At 40.3% G+C, this 17247-nt stretch overlaps 1 protein-coding gene across 1 annotated transcript in view; it reads right to left on the bottom strand.

Annotated features, from left to right (window-relative positions):
- The window catches only part of RAD51B (RAD51 paralog B), a 384812-nt gene that overhangs the window by 121004 nt on the left and 246561 nt on the right, over window positions 1–17247 (bottom strand). The window contains exon 10 of the mRNA XM_058026352.1: window positions 4528–4606. Coding sequence (XP_057882335.1) covers window positions 4528–4606 — 79 coding nt within the window. The remainder of the gene's footprint in view (window positions 1–4527; window positions 4607–17247) is intronic.

The raw sequence follows: 17247 nt of genomic DNA, 5'->3' as shown, positions 1-17247 counted from the left end.
TTTAGGAGCCAGTCAGCGGGAGACACGAAATTTTGAGGTTAAATTTATAGACAGTTATACCTTTCAAAAAGGAAGAGTAAAACATAGCAAGATAAATCATTATGGCAAGTACACTGATGAAAAATGGCAACCGTTTAACAGCAGCACTGCTTTTTTTAGCACTGAAGGTCCTTACAAGAACTGAGGCCAAAAGCTGAAGGCAGACAAATTCTAATCTGAGATACAGAACAAGGGTTTTGCATCAAGGTAGCTAAAACTTGAAAACACCATCAATGCAAACTAGGAACTCACATTTCTTTATGTCTGCAATTAATAGTGATTACTTTTCTAGAAGAAATCATTTAGTGCAACAAAGTTATCAGGTACCTGAAGGAAACATGTATCATATATGGGAGGTCAGTTTGGATGAACTGATGATTCTATCCATCTTTAAACCCTATGAAACTGAAAATATATCATCATTCAAAAGCACGTCCCAGCTCACGAATAGAATTTGCCTTATGTTTTCAGTGCTTCTGAGCTTTTCCATGAAGAGCAATGTCAACCACTCAGTTAAAGCATTGAGTCCCAACAGACTCTTCAGCTGGCAAAGATCCACCGTGTCCCCGACTCCTTTGGCAGCAGCCTCCTTTGGTAGCAGAAGGCATTTGCTTAAGCGAGATGGAATGAGACTTCCACAAACAGCTGAGCTGTTGGTAGGTAACAGCTAGGCTTGTTGCCTACTTGTATTTATATCCCAGAACTCTGCTCCTTCTAAAGCTAGGCTTGGATGATCACCCACAGCATACAGCTTCAAATCAGTTTCATTTAGCCTATCTTTTTCACATATGTGTGCACAAAGCTAAGTAGCAGCTTCTAGTTCAGCTGGCCCAACCTAGGATTCACTACATTAAATTTCAATGAAACTGCAATTAGGCAAGAGCAACTAAAAATTTCTTCTGTCATACCAGAACAGAATTACCAGCTAGCAATCTCCAATCAAAACAGAAATTATATCATAGCCAAGGAGAAAAATGATCTTACAACTTGCATTCCTAATCAAGTAGATCTGGAGCTCTTTTAATTTTATTCTTCTTTTGAATGGTATGACTTTACTCATTGCAACTGGTTGAAACAGGGAAGCTGCTGTTCAACTGGTATTGAAACAGGGAGTTTCAACTAGCAAGTTCCTAGAACATCAAACAAAAGCTGACAGCAAAACTTCCAATATTTTGCAGTGTTTGATCCAGGTTTTGGCCTTTTTGTCTAAGATCTCTACAAAATAGAAATTGGCTGTCAGACTAGATTCTGCACTCACAATTCAGGTTCATCAAAGAATGACATTGGCAGAACATAACATGACTCTGCATTGCAATGTAAAGGCAACTGAGGGTATTTTTGGGGTTCCAGTCCACTCCTGCTATAGCACAGAGCAATTTGAAGGAATGAAGGGAGGAGGCTGAAGACTTTTCTTTGCTAAATTTCTGACTGTCCAATCTTGCCTTTCAATCATCACATTTCATTTCTCTAGTCTGAAAGTGGAAATAAAAGAGTGAGTGCATAAATGGATTCTCTTCATCCCTGAACACTTTTATAAAACACAGGTTTATAAAAGCAAAGAATTTTTCTCCAAGGGACCCTTGGGCAGCCTGGAGATCTCCTCTGAGAATAAAAGAGAAGCAGTTCTGCCTTCACAAGGGTCTCCTCCAAAAATTTCAGTGCTTGCACTGAGGCCATGAGATGCAGAGATACCAGGGAAACAGAGCAGCAATTTACATTGACAAAGAGGATTTTGATACACTCCTCCAAATGGGGCAGCATTACCATCTTAATAGCCTTTTGCTCTCAGCCCTCTTCCTGAGGACGCTGGAGATTTTTGCAAATGGAGAACAGTTCCGCTTCCCATTTTAACTGCAACAATAGCAGAAGGGCTCCTTAAACTGCATCAAATAGCAGTCTGTGAAATCCCTAACTAGCCACACTGCCTCTCCTGCCGTTTTATTATCCTCCAGCCCACAGAACAAAGCAGGGGGGAGCTCCTCCTATTTTTTTTTTTATTTAGCCTATTCCACACATCCTAATCCCTCAGAGGTGGCAATGGAAATTGCTTGTGGAACTGTTAAATCACACTTTCACTTTGTCTTTCATTCTCCATTCACCCTTGCTAATCAGGGAGCTTCCAGCTACATTTTCCGATATCAATTTGTTTATGGCCTATTGGTTAATGGTCCCAGGATGGGACCCCCTGAGTAAAAAGAAAGAACCCTGGGCACTTCAGCCAGCTGCTGCTTCTCACCAGTTCCCACATCCACCCTCAATGTGCTCACCTCCTGACACCAAGGGAATCAAAGTACAAAGCCTGAAAGGCAGAGTTGCCTTTGGGAGCGGGCTGGGGGACAGATCCCACTGGTTAGTGCTCTGTGGTGTCCCTCCACACCTCACCCTGCATCCAGCTTCCCTTTGGAAAGAAGCACCAAGTACAACTCAGAAAAACTCTAGCATCTTTTGAACAAGGCAGCCTGGTGCCACTTTCTGCATCTTATCCAGACCAGACATTTCCTGGTGCTCACTTCCTGTTTCCACAGAAATAATGACCACTGAAATGTGGGATGAGACCCTGCAATATTTACTTTTACAAATTAGTGAGATGGTTCATGTGAAAGTGCTTACAAGTCTCTGTAAAAGAGTCTGGGCCACATTATTAGGGGAACCATACCCTTCTTTGCTACCCATCTTGGAGAAAAAGATCTAAAATAGAAACATAATTATGTAGTTAGAAAGTAATAAAAGGCTCACACAGAGAAGATATTCTTGTTGCCTTTCAAAATGCACAAAGAATGCCTGATATAAATACATCAATTACTTAAAGAAATCCAAACTGGTGTTTTATCTGTTTGTAGAAAAATGGCAAATGATGTTTAAAGTGTAACCCCCAGAAACACATGGGTGTAGGGAAAAGAGCAATTGCCACACTTTTAATCCAGTGATGTTCTCCTATCAGAGTGCTGTTCCATCATTATGTGTAACCAGGCCTATTTGTTCTTTAAAGGTATGGTTCAGCCCTGGGAAAGCTATATTCATGGCTCACAGAAAAGAGCTGAAAAAATTAAGATTGACTCTGAACAAATTCTCTCTGTTTCTGAAACAGGAAAACTTTCTTTCCCAAAGTTTCACTACATTAGGGCCTGAGGACAGAGCAGGAAACTGTCTGCCTTTTAAAATAATGACCAGAAACATCTATGTAACTCAAGATATCCAAGATAGAAAAGTAGCTTATCATCTGCCCTATACTGAAACAAAACACATCAAGAACAACTCTTGCAAGTACTCTCCATTTAAACTAATAAAAATTGTTTCTAGTTCCTGTAGACTTTTAGAATTACTGGTACCAAATAAAGCAGATAAAGTGCCCAAAATGCTATCTAAACATATAATGAAAGTAGTATCCAAAGGCTTAGGAAATGCTGTATAGACACCTCCCCTGCCATTACAATTACGTAGCTGTATCAAATGGAAGCAAAAATGCACCATAAAACAATTTCATTTCGTTTGTTTTCTGACATTTTACATCACCTGAGATGTATGCATATGGAGTCACTAGGAAATATAAATATGTCATTATTCTGGTACAGCCTATTTGAATGTGAGAAATTTGCAATCAGAACTGTTCACATCCCTTAAAATGTCCATAGTGCCTGATGGGATCAGTGATTCTCCATCACTGGAAACTGAGAACCAGCTATACTCACTTGCCTTATTGCCCTGGCTGCACATCATAGTGCCCTCCCTGAACAGAAAGTGATGGGCACTGATAGTTTTATTCAGTCTGTTAAACTGATGCAGTGATGAGGAGCCAGGCTGCATATCAAAAGACATCAACTCAACAAAATTGATCTGTGAAGGTTTGTCAAAAAGTAAGGATGTTTGTAGGGATAAATGGGAAAAGAAGGGAAGAGTTGTACTTCTCTCTTTGCTGTGTCTAGAAGTACATGATTCAGGACACAGCCACAAGGAATCCTAGTTCCCTGTCAGCATGGTATTAATATCCAGCTTTTCAGCATAACACTTCATATCCTAGAGAATCTGAGGATAATTTAAGACCATTGGGCATTAGCATTACAATGACCACAAAAACAGAAAACAGATATTAATTTTCTTACTGATGCCAAGCCATTTGCTAAAGAAGAACCATTCATTAACACAGGCTATTAATGATAGATGGGTATGTTTCTCCTGAAGAAATGTATTCCATCGGGCCCCATGTTACCCAAACCATTCCACTTTACCTTGGAGAAAAACAAGGAGCCCTGGTTAATAATTTCAGGGCCCATTTCTAGATCCATGGAAAAATGCAAGAACCAATTTAGTGTAATCCAAGAGAAAACAGTGAATTCAGCAGAATGTCCCCTTGTTAACCAATATGTTTAAATGTGTGGGGTTTTAATGTGGTACAAACAGCACAATTTTCAATAATAGTTGTTGTTATCTAAATTCAGTCTGCTTAAAATACTAATTGAAAAGACAAAACAACAAATGCTCTGGTCTTACCCTGAAGAATCAAGCCCGATTTCTCAATGGTGTAGAAAAAAGTGGAGAATGGAGCAACAGGGGATTTAGCAACCAGGAGCTGCAAAGCAAATACATGATGTAAGTATGCATCTTTATAACATACTGATCAAATCTCAACTCTCCAAAAGCAATCTCACCAGATTTAACTTCCACAAGTAGTAAAGCACACTTCAGATATAACATGTAGTTATTGATCCAGCCCTATCACTTCTAACTAGCTGAGATCTTCTCATACACATATATAGATCATGCTGCAATTTTAAAAGGATTTACAGGTCCTTAAACGCCTTTAAAAATGCCATTGAAGCAGTACCTTTTGCTTGTCTTACTGGCATCCTGTTAAGCTTAACCATTCCTGCTGTTCAGGCTTTTGCACTCAAAGATGATTTGGAACAAAACTGCTACTGCCATATACAAGGAATTTTTAATTGCCATTAGCCATTCCACAGATATGCCCCCTTGGCTTCTCCAAGAACTCCACCCACTGTCTTTACCCTGCCCCTGGAAGCAGCATGTCCACTCATGTGTCACCACACTGGGGATGGTAACATGCCATTGCATGTATCTGGATGTCCTCTTCTGCAAAATGGGTAATGACCATGCCAAGCTTTATTCAAGGATCTTGTCCTTGAAATATCAAAATAGGAAACGGAATTCCCTCGGGGTGAGTGTACAGTGCAATTGAATTTAGCTTGGTGTTAGGGTGACAGCAGAAATAAACCAAGATCCCTGGCTCCACTGTGGTACAATTATCCTCTGTGGAAGACGAGCCTGCAGCAGAACTGCAGAGACAGAAATGGGCAGAGTAGGGAATGTGGGACCTGCAGGTGGCAAACTCACACAAATGTGCCCAAGCTCTATTGCCTGTTTGATTTTTGCTCATTGCCAAGGACTGTTCCTCCACAGCTTGCCTAAAATAACTCTGATGCTGTCACCTGCACGAAAGTGACATTTTTACAACATCAAACCAGGATACGATACTATGAATACTTTGTGAATAATCCAAGCAGGAAACCTGCTGTAGTAGCACTTTCCCCTCTTCCATGTTAATTACCATTCTCTCTGGGATTATCTTCTGGAGAAAAGGGCAGCAAGTCATATCCCACATGCCTGATGCAGTCTAACCAAACCTGTACTCCCTTGCCTGTCATTATTACAGAATCACAGAATAAGCTGAGCTGGGAGGGATGCACAAGGCTCATCGAATCCAGCTCCCAGCTCTGCACAGGACCACGAGTCACACCATGTACCCGAAGGCATTTTCCTAAACACCTCTTTGATGCTGTGACCACAGCCCTGGGGAGCCTGTTCCAGTGCCCAACCACCCTCTGCATGAAGAGCGTTATTCCAATAGCTAACCTAAATCTCCCCTGACACAACTTCAGGCCGTTTCCTCAGGTCCTGGCACTGGTCACCACAGAGACAGCAGGAGGAAGACTGCCAGGAAGAAAGCAGAGTGAAGAGGAGTTGCCTCCAGGTGCCTCACAAACTCCCTCAGCTCTGAAAATGCAAGGGAGAGGACGGCGTGGAAAAACAGAGCAAACGCTCAGGTGGAGCCTCCCGCGACAGCTGGCTGTTTGATTGGAAAGGCCTGAAGTGAAACAGCTACAATTTGACATCCAAGGTCAAATTGTTGGCATTCCACGCACTACTATGCACATAAGTACTAACCAAAGTATGCATGTGCACTAGGCACAGTTATACATGCACGTGGATAGACATTCAAATAACTCTATGTACATTCTGTTACTGCATTTTTATTCGGTTACAGTATGTGCATAGCTATGTATAGCAATGAAAAACTATAATAAATCACTTGCTTTGAGCAGCACATCACAGGGCCCCTCTGAAAGGTGGCTGCTGCACAGCTACATCTGAGGCTCCAAATTAGCTTCCTTTCCAGTGAAATGGAAACAGCTCAGAATATTCAAAGGTATTTATTTTGAATGTTTGCCCACTGAGAAAAAGAACCTTTTAAGTACAACTACACATTTCACAAGCAGAAAGAGTACAGAGAATTCATTTTTATAACATCAAACTATAGTATTTAGCATAACATTAAAAAGAGAAGTAAATATGTATTTAGATTTGTTTTTCAAGCAAAATCAAAAAACTGTAAAAGTTCATTGCAAACTATCCTCTAGCCAGAACAGCCAACAGAGAGTAGGTTCCTATATATATACAAGGAACTTATAAAGCATGGAAGAAAATACATATCAAAAAAAGAAAATTATGTTTGGAAGGCCAGGAAACGGAAGTAGAAATCAAGGATTACCAAAAATCAGGTAGTGTTGACTTTGGAAAGTCAAAAGTAAATAAAAGTTGCATTTATAATGAAATTACATTGGGATAGTAATTATATATATTTCTAGATATTAGTGAAAAAAAATAATTCTCAAGTAGGACAGTACTGAAAAAGAAGAAAAGGCAGGTAATGTGAATTTATCCATATCACATCGATATAGGAATAACAACTGAGTGGAATGAAAACTCCAGGAATTTAGCACTTTCAGCAGAAGTAGATAATCTCTATCAGGAAACTATTCTAAGAAACAGCATGTGAATTCAGGCCCGACAGCTAGTATTTGTCTTTCCTATCAACCTGAAGATGATACAACATAACTGAGAAGCAGCAAACTTAGTCCCCAAAAAAGAAGAGGAAAAAATATAAACTATTGAGTTGATGCCTGCAACCTGATAGTACCACACAGGGCTTCACAAGACATTTTGAAGTGAGGAATAACACAACTTAGACACAGGACTCAAAGGCACAATAAGGAAATTTGCTGATACTAAATTGTGAAGAGCTGTTGACTCCCTCAGCGACAGGGAGGTCCTGCAGAGAAACCTTGACAATTTAGGGGACTGGGCAACCACCAAGTTTAACAATGGGAAGTGCTGGGTTCTGCACCCAGGATGGGGAAACACTGGCTATAAGGACAGACCAGGGAGGGAGAGTCTGGAGAGCAGTGCCACAGAAAGAGACCTGGGGCTCCTGGTCTGTGGCAAGCAGAACAGAGGCAGCAGTGCCCTGGCAGCCAGGAGGGACAACCGTGTGCTGGGGGGCACAGCATCACCAGCGAGGCACAGGAGGGGACTGTCCTCTCTGCCCTGAGCTGGGGGCAGCTTTGGGTGCCACAGTGTAAGAAGCATACAAAGGTATAAGAGAGTGTCCAAAGGAGGGCTACAAGGATTGTGAAGCATCTTAGGTGAATACGTATGAGGGGCAGCTGAGATCACTTGGTCTGTTCAGCCTGGAGAAGAGGAGACTGAGGGGGGACCTCATTGCAGCCTACAATTTCCTCATGAGGGGAAGAGGAGGGGCAGGCACCAACCTCTTTGCTCGGGTGACCAACGACAGGATGGAATGGCTGAAGTTGTGTCAGAAGAGGTTTAGGTTGGATATCATAACAAAATTCGTCACCTGGAGGGTGGCTGGGCATTGGAAGAGGCTCCCCAGGGAAGTGGTCCCAGCACCAGCCTGACAGAGTTCAAGAAGCAATTGGGCAACACTCTCAGGCACATGGTGTGATCCTTGGGCTGTCCTGTGCAGGGCCAGGAGCTGAACTCTGTGATCCTTACAAGTTCCTTCCAACTCAGAATATTCTATGATTCCATGAACTAAAGTCTTGGAAAATGGGGTAAAAGAAAACATGGCTGTCATGCCGAACAAAGATGACATCCTTCTTTGAAGAAAGATGTCATCTATGTCTGGCATGACATAGATGACATGCCAGACACAGATGATATGCTCACTTTAGAAGTCTGATATAAATTTGAACTCATCTCTTCAGATCTCTGTAAAGCTTTTAACACTGCTAAATGGGAACTGGTAATGAAACAAACAAGGATAAGACAGAGGCTGTAAGACAAAAGTGGAAACAGCTATTGGAAAGAAGACACTTCCTGGGTGTACCTGAGATATTAGTATCTCACTTAGACTGACCCATAAGGTGATGTAGTCAAGACAGTGACAGGCCCAGTTGTATGGGACACCCCCACATATCCCTGGTAAAACCAGGGACAGCTGTGTGTTTCTGCACAAGATACCAGCAAGGTTTCATCTGGGAGGCTGTGTACCCTGCAGGTCACTTGTGAACCCAGACTGCAGGAGAGGGGCTGTATGCTGCTGAGGAGACTGGAGTGCTCATCTGAGACGGCACTAGAAAAACATTAGCTCAGTGATTCTGGCAAAAATGAAGGCTGAAGGTGTCTGTGTGTGTAAGTGAGTGGGAAAAGGGGAAATGAGAGAATGAAGTAGGAAGAAATGGAAGAGCTTCTCAACCTGACAACGATGGCAGAAGAACGGATTTGCAGCCATAAAGACATTTTGGCTGGAAATTTAAAAGATCATAACTACCAATAAAATGAGACTCTGGAAGAGCCTTCAACTCAAAGAGGAAAAGCTAAAAAGTTAATCTTTGCTTTTAGGATTCAGATTAAAATATTTATGAAAGGGATATGAAGCAGTGCCTTGGGAGCACTTCATGACCTGTTAAGTCTCTTCAACTCCTATGGGCTTCCTACAGCATCAAAGCTCTGCCAACCCATGTTTTATGCTGATAGAACCAACAGAGTTGGAACAATGCACGCTAACAATGTCCTTTGACGGCTGACACGCAACTAAGGATCTTTATGGTGAATAAACCAAGAAAAAGTTGATAGTTTTCAAATACAGAATCTGTAATTTAAAGGCTTCTCATCTATATCTTCTAGTAAGCATCTGCTTCTCTCCATAAGATTCCTAACAGCCACCTGAGGATGTGGAGAACACATGGGATCTTCCAGAATAATTCAGAAGTAGGCAGCACAGGCAGACCAGGAATTTATAAAAATCACATATATTCAAGTATATGTCTTGTTTCAATTCTCAATAACTCCTGTTTGAAAACTGGGGAGAGTACAGAGAGATGTATAATCTGAACCTGGATCTGAATTCAGAATTATTTAATAACAAGCTGAAACACAGATCGCTTTCCACAATCTTACTTTATAAAACTTAAGATCGTGAACCAAAATTTTCATTCCAACATAGATTTCCTTGGTTCCTTTTTTACTTCAGGAAAAGAAAGGAAAATAGAACTCCACTAGTATTCCTGATGTATGTAAAGCAATTTATTGCACTCTTTCCTAGCCAGATAAGTGAAATACACACTTTAGTGCTTCAGTGATAAGCACTATTTAATCATGGAATCAAAACCAATCCAGGCCCCACCAATTTTTTTTTCCTATTAACACTTCAGTGCAGTTAAAGTTGCACCAAAAGTAGTACACATTTTGAGATGAGTAAACAGTAATGGTAAGTAATAGGCTAAAGAAATTAACAAGCATTTTGATTACAAAAATAATTTTTAAACAGTAAAATTAATAGAAAACAGACATAAAAAATGATGAAACAGTACTGAGTCTTTCTAGTTCATCCTATGATACTTCCAAAATGCTCTCCATGAGCTGCCCATGAGCTTCTGGAATGGAATGTAAAATCCATCTGCAGTTATTATGCTGCAGTCCCTCTAAACTGCAAATGATGGAGATCGACGAGGGAAGTAAAAATGAAGGCAATTTCAAGTTTTGCCCAGTCCAACCTCGATAAAATGGTCAAATCTTAGTTTCCTTAGTTTCTTTTCTTTCTAGCATCACATTTCCCTGTCAAGAGGTTTGTAATTAATATTTATTATTTGACAACAAGGTAGAATAAATATTAAATGACTGAAAAATCATTTCTGCCACAAGGCATGCTAAGAACACAAAGGTACTATGTAAAAGGAAATACATCACCTTGATGAAAAGTGAATAGAAATTGGATAGATGCCATTAGATTAGATAAAGGAAGATAAATGTGAGACAAGCAGAGCAGTTGAGAGAGAATCGATGATGACAGCAGAAATATTGTACGTGAACGTTTGCTTTAGTTCGGGAAAGCATTTTTAATAATACATTTTATTATTTATAAGCTTTCTGGAAGAGATTAATCAAAAAATTGATTGCAGAAGCCCAGCAAAAAACAGTAATTATTGGAACAACGCCTCCTGTCAATAGCAAGGGAAGTGAGGAATTGGAAAAGGTATTGGATGAACTTCCAGAAGGCTTCTGACAACCAGAAATCAAGGCAATGTTCTGCCAAAAAAAGAGTAAAGATGATGAAGGGGACAGAGTCCTATATCAAATTAGTTATCAAAATGCCAGGATGATAAACAACCAAACAGTGAAATAACAACATGATTTTGACTGAGCTATCAGCTCTCATGTGACTGAAAAATTATGATTTTATAAGAGAAAACTAATGATTTCAACTAAGATATATTTCATTGAAATATCTTAGTCCATTTGTTTTGGACTAAGATATTTCAATGAAATACTTGAGAAAATAATCTGTACTAACATTTAATACATCACTTCCATTTAGACTGGAAAGACAACTACTTTTGTTCCTATTTTTTTATGGAAACTATTACAAGAAATTGGTTTTTAGGAACGACTGAGAAACATAAATGAAACTATTTGAAGCCTCCTTTAAAGTATCACTTTCTTATCAATGGACAGATTCTTCTATTTTTATTTTATTCTATGTCAAGCTTTTTCTTACACTGTCTTTTCTCCTTGACTCATATTATTCTTGTCTATTGTACTGACAAAATGCATATAACGTGCACTAGGGACTGAATGACAAGCCAATCCACGTTTACAGTCAATAAATATTTTAGAATTCAGGTCTACTGACTGAATACCAGAGACCTGTGAAAGGAGTCTGGCTCTCACGACTCTTGTGGCCCTCACTGAAACAATGCTGGCTCGCTGGGGCATTTTGCTAATTCGTGTTGCTGTGCAATTGCAGTGAACAAGCTTTGCTAAGAGCTGGTGCATTTCAGGAGAGCTCTTCACCAACACCACATCCAGCTGAAAGAGCATGAGGGTTGAGAAGGAGGCCTACACCACTGACAGGGTCACTCAGCAGTGAGAATGCTATCTCTCAAGGTTTGATTAGACTCACGTACTAATAAAATCAGTGCTAAGCTAAACAAATCTTTCCCATGATTGTGCCAAATTGACTGGGTGGACAATCTTCACGCCAGAATTTCCCCTCTTATTGTAGATCAGATGGGTTGTTTTTTCAGCTGCAATAGAGCCCAGGAAAAAGCCAGGAAGGAAAACAACAAAGTTGATTTTGCATCAGATATCCCAGCAGACTTCATAACTGTTTTTTCTGCCCTCCCTTCTGCTCCTTCTCGGGCCCAATGTGCCGGAATTTGATATATTCTAGAAATGAAAGCAGCAGTCCTTATTCTGCAGATCGTTTACTTTTGAGTTCCCAGGGCCAGCTCTGTTTGTCAGTCCCACAGCTCACACTGCCTCCAGCCCACTGGGAAGGTACCCAGGGAGAGAACCAAGAGTTCCCTAAAGGCCACCAACACTGTGGTGGCATTGAGTCTTCACAGAGCTGTTCCCCACTCCCTCTTTACGCTGAAGCATCCCTTTGGGGCAGTGGGATGGCTTTTTACCACACAAGAGAAAAAATGGTTGTGTTTCCTACCAAGCCTCACTAAACACCAATGCTCATGGACCTCGGAGCTCCCTGAGGCTCCAGTCTCACCACGGGTTCTGATTTGACTGGGGACATAACTGCCCCTTGCTGCAGAAACAGAGAGTGACCCTAACTCCTTTCCAGTGTTATGGTGGAAAAAAAGTAGATTCAGTATCCTGCAATCATTTACTAAGCTCACAAGATACATCTATAAACAAACAACTGATCTCTGATAGCAAATGATCCTTCGGACAACGTTTTGTGCTTATATGGTGCCTGATCTACAGACTTTTAAAAAGCCTTAGAAGGGTGGGGAAAAAATAACCCCATTATGCACTTGGATAAATTGAAGTTCATAAATTAAATATAGTCCTAAAGATTTTACAGCTGATATCAGTACCAAAATCTGAATAACATCATTAAATCCTATTGCCTTCATAAGCAAATCACTGTAGAGTTTGACTTTATCAGGACCTCACGTTTTCCTACAGAAACAATTATCCCTTGCTTTGTATCTTCCTCCAAACCCCACTGCCAGGAAAGGCTCTCCATGCACAAATTTTCCTCTTTCAGCCACTCCAGCTGTACTGTGTGCACCCATACACTTGTCAGTAAGAAAGGCTGCAGGCTAGGCAATTATTGGGAATAAGGAGGTAAAGCAGGCAGGCTGAGGAAAAAGAGATATATGCCATCATTCTCTAGTCCTCACAAATACACATGTAGTCTCCCTGTTAAAAAAAAAAAAAAAAGAAAAAAAAAGAAAAAAGAAAGGGTGGATTGAAACAGGGCATGCTTAAGATGTCCTGAACACTAGAGAGGGAACTATGACAAGGGGGGCTACAAACACAAACATGCCCCAGTACTGAGAGTACATGTGGAGTCCCTACTGCTTTCATAAATGCAAAAAAAAACAAAAAAAAAAAAAAACAAAACAAAAAAAAAAAAAAAACCGAAAAGAAGAAAAAAAAAATTAAAAACCAATTATCATTTGGATTAAAATTATGTCTTAGGAAACTGTAATTTAATTTGTGATTTGTGCCATACATAGCACCTGAGAGATGTGGTTCTCTGAAATCCAGCTGTTTGAAAAAGCTTTCATCAAGGCTAGGTTAAAGGGCCACAACTCAATAAAATTCTTTATAGAGCAGTTATAGATTGCATCTCCCTCTTTCCCCACAAGAAAATCCCACCTAGAGGAAACTGTTTAGGAACAAGTTTCCTTTTTAGTACTTTAGGGAAAAGCAACAATGGCAGCTAGAGATGGTTTATGAGAGGCATTCCAGAAACCCAAACCAATTAGTGCAGAAAAGTAGGCAAGCAGAGTTTGTGTACATCCTAAAAATGTCCATTAGCACACATCTGGAAAAAACAGCAGAGTGAATGGGCTGAAAAGGCAACTGACCATCCTGCTGTCATCTCAATCCCTCAAAATGCAGCAGCACATCTGTTTATTTTCTTTTAGTACAAGGCATACAAATTTCATATATTAAGAACGTTGCTAAGAGTGCAAAGCCAAGAATTCCCTGTTTATCATCTTGAGAAAAAATGAGGGAGGGAGAAATGCAGATGCACTTAAGACATTTTCACAGGGAAAACAGCAACCATGGGTGCTGATTTGAGCAAGAAAATTAATGAAGAGAAAGTCTTCAAAAGCTCAAGGGAAAACGTGTAATGGATTCAGCATGGGAGAAAGAATTCAAAGAAATCTCTATTCTGAAATATCAGCATGACACTTACATTAACAAATGTAAATTACTATCAAAGACATCAAACTTTCTCAGCCAAATTCCAACAGATTACCTTTAATTATAAGAGCCTAGCTAGTGCTAGTGTGAAGCAGAGCTTTTGAAATATTTAAAATAAATCTCTAGAAATCACGAAGCTATATAAGAATAGCCACATTTCAGATAAATCACTTCTTGTCTTTTTGTTTCATCTTAGCAATAATTTCTAGGATATGGTCATATCTTCTTTTGTGTAAGTTTAGGCAGACCACTTCACCTTTCTCTCAGTGCTCCGCTCTCAGAAGAGGTCAATGAATAAAAATTCTACACCTCTGTATTTCTTATTGAAATTATTTAGACTGCTTACATACCTAAGTTCTAGCTTAAATTTACATTAAGCATATGTTCCTAACTCAACTACTAATAGTTTTTTTATTTATGTTAGACATTAATCTTAAAGAAGAACCAGGAATTCTGGGATATCATGGTGTTGCCCATGGTAACACAAATATGTAATAACTTGAAACAAAAGAGTGGATTACTTATCCAGTGTGAAGACTAGAAATGCAAGTGAAATATAAGCATTTTATGGTACTTTTTACTTGCCTCTTCTGAATCAGCAGAATCTCAGGCAGACCTGGCTTGGTGATGTTCTGGCTGTACTGTCTATTATCCTAAGAGTACACGACAGTAGCCAGTGACTGTGCTTGCACTTTGTGCAACCACAAATTCTTCCCCAAGCAGAGGTCAATTGAGCTGCTTAGGTGGCAGAGAGGTGGACAGATGGTTGAAAAGCTGACCTACAGAGACACCATGCAAAGAAGCTGAACTGCTGGGATTCTGCTTTTCAACACCAGACAGGACATTCAGGAGGCCGTGTTAGTGTCTGAGCTCCGAACCCTCAACATCTTAGTGATGGCAGCAGATACTCTCAATGGCTGTGGACAAAACAGGACATTTTACAGCAGAAAAAAAAAGCTCTCAGAGCAGTTTGTTAGTGCAGTTCTTCCTATAGTAATGAATAACAGTCACAGGCAATGACTCCAATAAAAATAAACCATCATTGCATGCACATGTGGCTGGGCTTACTCCCACAGGAGACATTCAATACTTGCAAAGGAAAGAAATGGAAGGAAAACAAACAAAAGAAGGAGATAGAAATGAAAACCAAGAATCTTTTAAGAATAGAGGAGAAACAGAGGGGACAAGTCTAGGAAATAGGACACTGCAAATCTCAAGCCTGCTATACCTGGCTGGCTTCAGGTGCTCCTTATAAAAAGCAATATATGTATAGAGCACTTATTCACAATGCACAACGTCAGGAACTGGAAATCAGGATTCATGAGTATTCTTCCTAACTTTGCCACTGCTTTTTCAGCAACTATGTGAAAATCATATATGGACATAAGACATCTGTAGCAACTTTACTGCATTTTCTGCCAGGTAGGCACAGCTCCAGATGTACCCTACCTTCCTGTACCCAGAGGCTACAATCCAGAAGGCTCAATAAGCAACAGTTCTGCTATCTCTTTTCAGTGGGGTCCCTTCCTCCCCCTCTCATAAAACCAGAACAAAGGCATGTGTTTTGGCTGAGCCTGTCCAGGCAGTTGCTAGCAACAGATGACCAGTCTGCAAATTGTTTCAGCTTTTGTGGTGTGCCAAACATTGGATTTCAAGTGAGAGAGGTCAGCATGAAATATGTAGTGCCATTTAGGCATGGTTTTAGCATCAGGCACTATAATGAGGAGCTCTGAGTATCCTTGGACTGAGTAAACATAACTTCAGTGGAAGAAAACCAGCAAAACCTCAAATGAGTATCAAAGACAAACACAGACAACAAAACCAAAAATTTCCAAGGTGAACTGTCCTGGTGTGCTCCAGAGCAACCACTGTCCTGAATGCAATAGGCCAAATCTAACAAAATGCTGCTTTTCCTTAGCTGTCCTTTCCCAGACTGCCAGCACATTCCTGAGTCCCCATACCCAGAGAGCCTTTTCTTGCCTGATGTACATAACAATACCTTCAGTGGCAGGGAACTGCATTACCCAGGCAAACAGCAAGTTTTAATTGGAAAAGAAAATGAAATCCCAAATGTGTATTCAAATGGTGTCTGAACTGCAGCAGCACAGCCAGGGAACCGCACAAAACCAAGCTGCCTGCAGTTTACTTTGCTGAAGTCAGACTTCTGGTGAAACTTCCCCTGGCTGAAATACAGGGAGGGTATGCAGGGTAGTCAGCTCCTTTCAGCTCATGAAACACCAGATTCTGCAAAATTCCTCTCCCCAGAAGCATTTTCTGTCTCCTGCCACATGCCTTGTTCCCTAGCTTGTAAAATGGATTTTGTCACCTTTTCTGTTTCTGAGTCTCCTAATTTTCCCAGGAGAGTACTCTATAGGCCAAGGAAACTTCACAAGAACTTGGCCATGATGATCTCCTGTGCTATAATATTTTTGAGGCTCAAAGCCCTGATAATTGTCCAGTATGAAGGCTTGTAGCTTTTACTAAGCAGGAAAGCAGCCAGCCAGCAAGAGTGTCCTGCTTACCACAGTAAAACAAAGCCAAGAAAAGGGATCTGAGGATGGTGCTGTGGCTGGATAAAGTAGTTGGGCAACATAAACACGGACTCCTATGGGAATTCTCTTATGTGGCAACTTGTGGTCACTCACAAGATTTACAGAACATGCTTATCTTCTACAGATAAAAAGTATCTGCTGTAAATTGAACTTCAATGCCTGTTTCTAATGTGTCTGAAATCTTTATTTAAACATTCCCTCTTTAACTTTCTTTTGGTTTTCTAAATGATGAAAAACACCAACATTATTATTTATAAATTGAAAGAAAATTAATCCATTACAAAATAGCATCAGAAGTGGGCTCTTCCTATTCTCCACTCATAGGCTTTGAACATCAGTAAAAACAAGCGTCCTTCCTCGAGGTAAAGGCATAATCCTAAAATCCCAGACCTGGGCCAAAAAGCTTGGGATTCAACCAAGTAAAAGTCCTAGATCATAGCATAAATATGTTTTACCCACACTAGTGGCTGCAAAATGCCTTTGACATGAAACAAACAAAAGCCCTTTCCAACTCTTTTGTGTGTTCACTTTGTTCCATTCCTAAAAGCAAAGTCCCTGGAGACAAGCTAGTGCAACACTGCTAATTCCACGTGTGAGACACAGCAATATGATGTTATGCAAAGCCTCAGCAGAGTGTATTTTAGAGCCCACTGGGTATCACACAACAAGAACAAGAAAAAAAGTCATACTAACAGATCTGTGAGCTAACATATACAGATGCAAAATGTGTGCTTTTGGAGTTCTGTCATGCTCTACTGATCTTAGAGAAAAGGTGACAGAGTTAATTTAAAATTTAATTTCAATCTTTCTATAAGAGTCAGATTTTCTCCAGCAAGAACGTTATTGGGAGAGAATTTACTAATGAATTGGAAATCATTGG

This window comes from Melospiza georgiana, chromosome 6 (genome assembly GCF_028018845.1).
Source record: "Melospiza georgiana isolate bMelGeo1 chromosome 6, bMelGeo1.pri, whole genome shotgun sequence".
NCBI classification, from domain to species: Eukaryota; Metazoa; Chordata; class Aves; order Passeriformes; family Passerellidae; genus Melospiza; species Melospiza georgiana.
The sequence above is the reverse complement of the archived record's forward strand: the minus strand, read 5'-3'. Positions and strand labels throughout refer to the sequence as shown.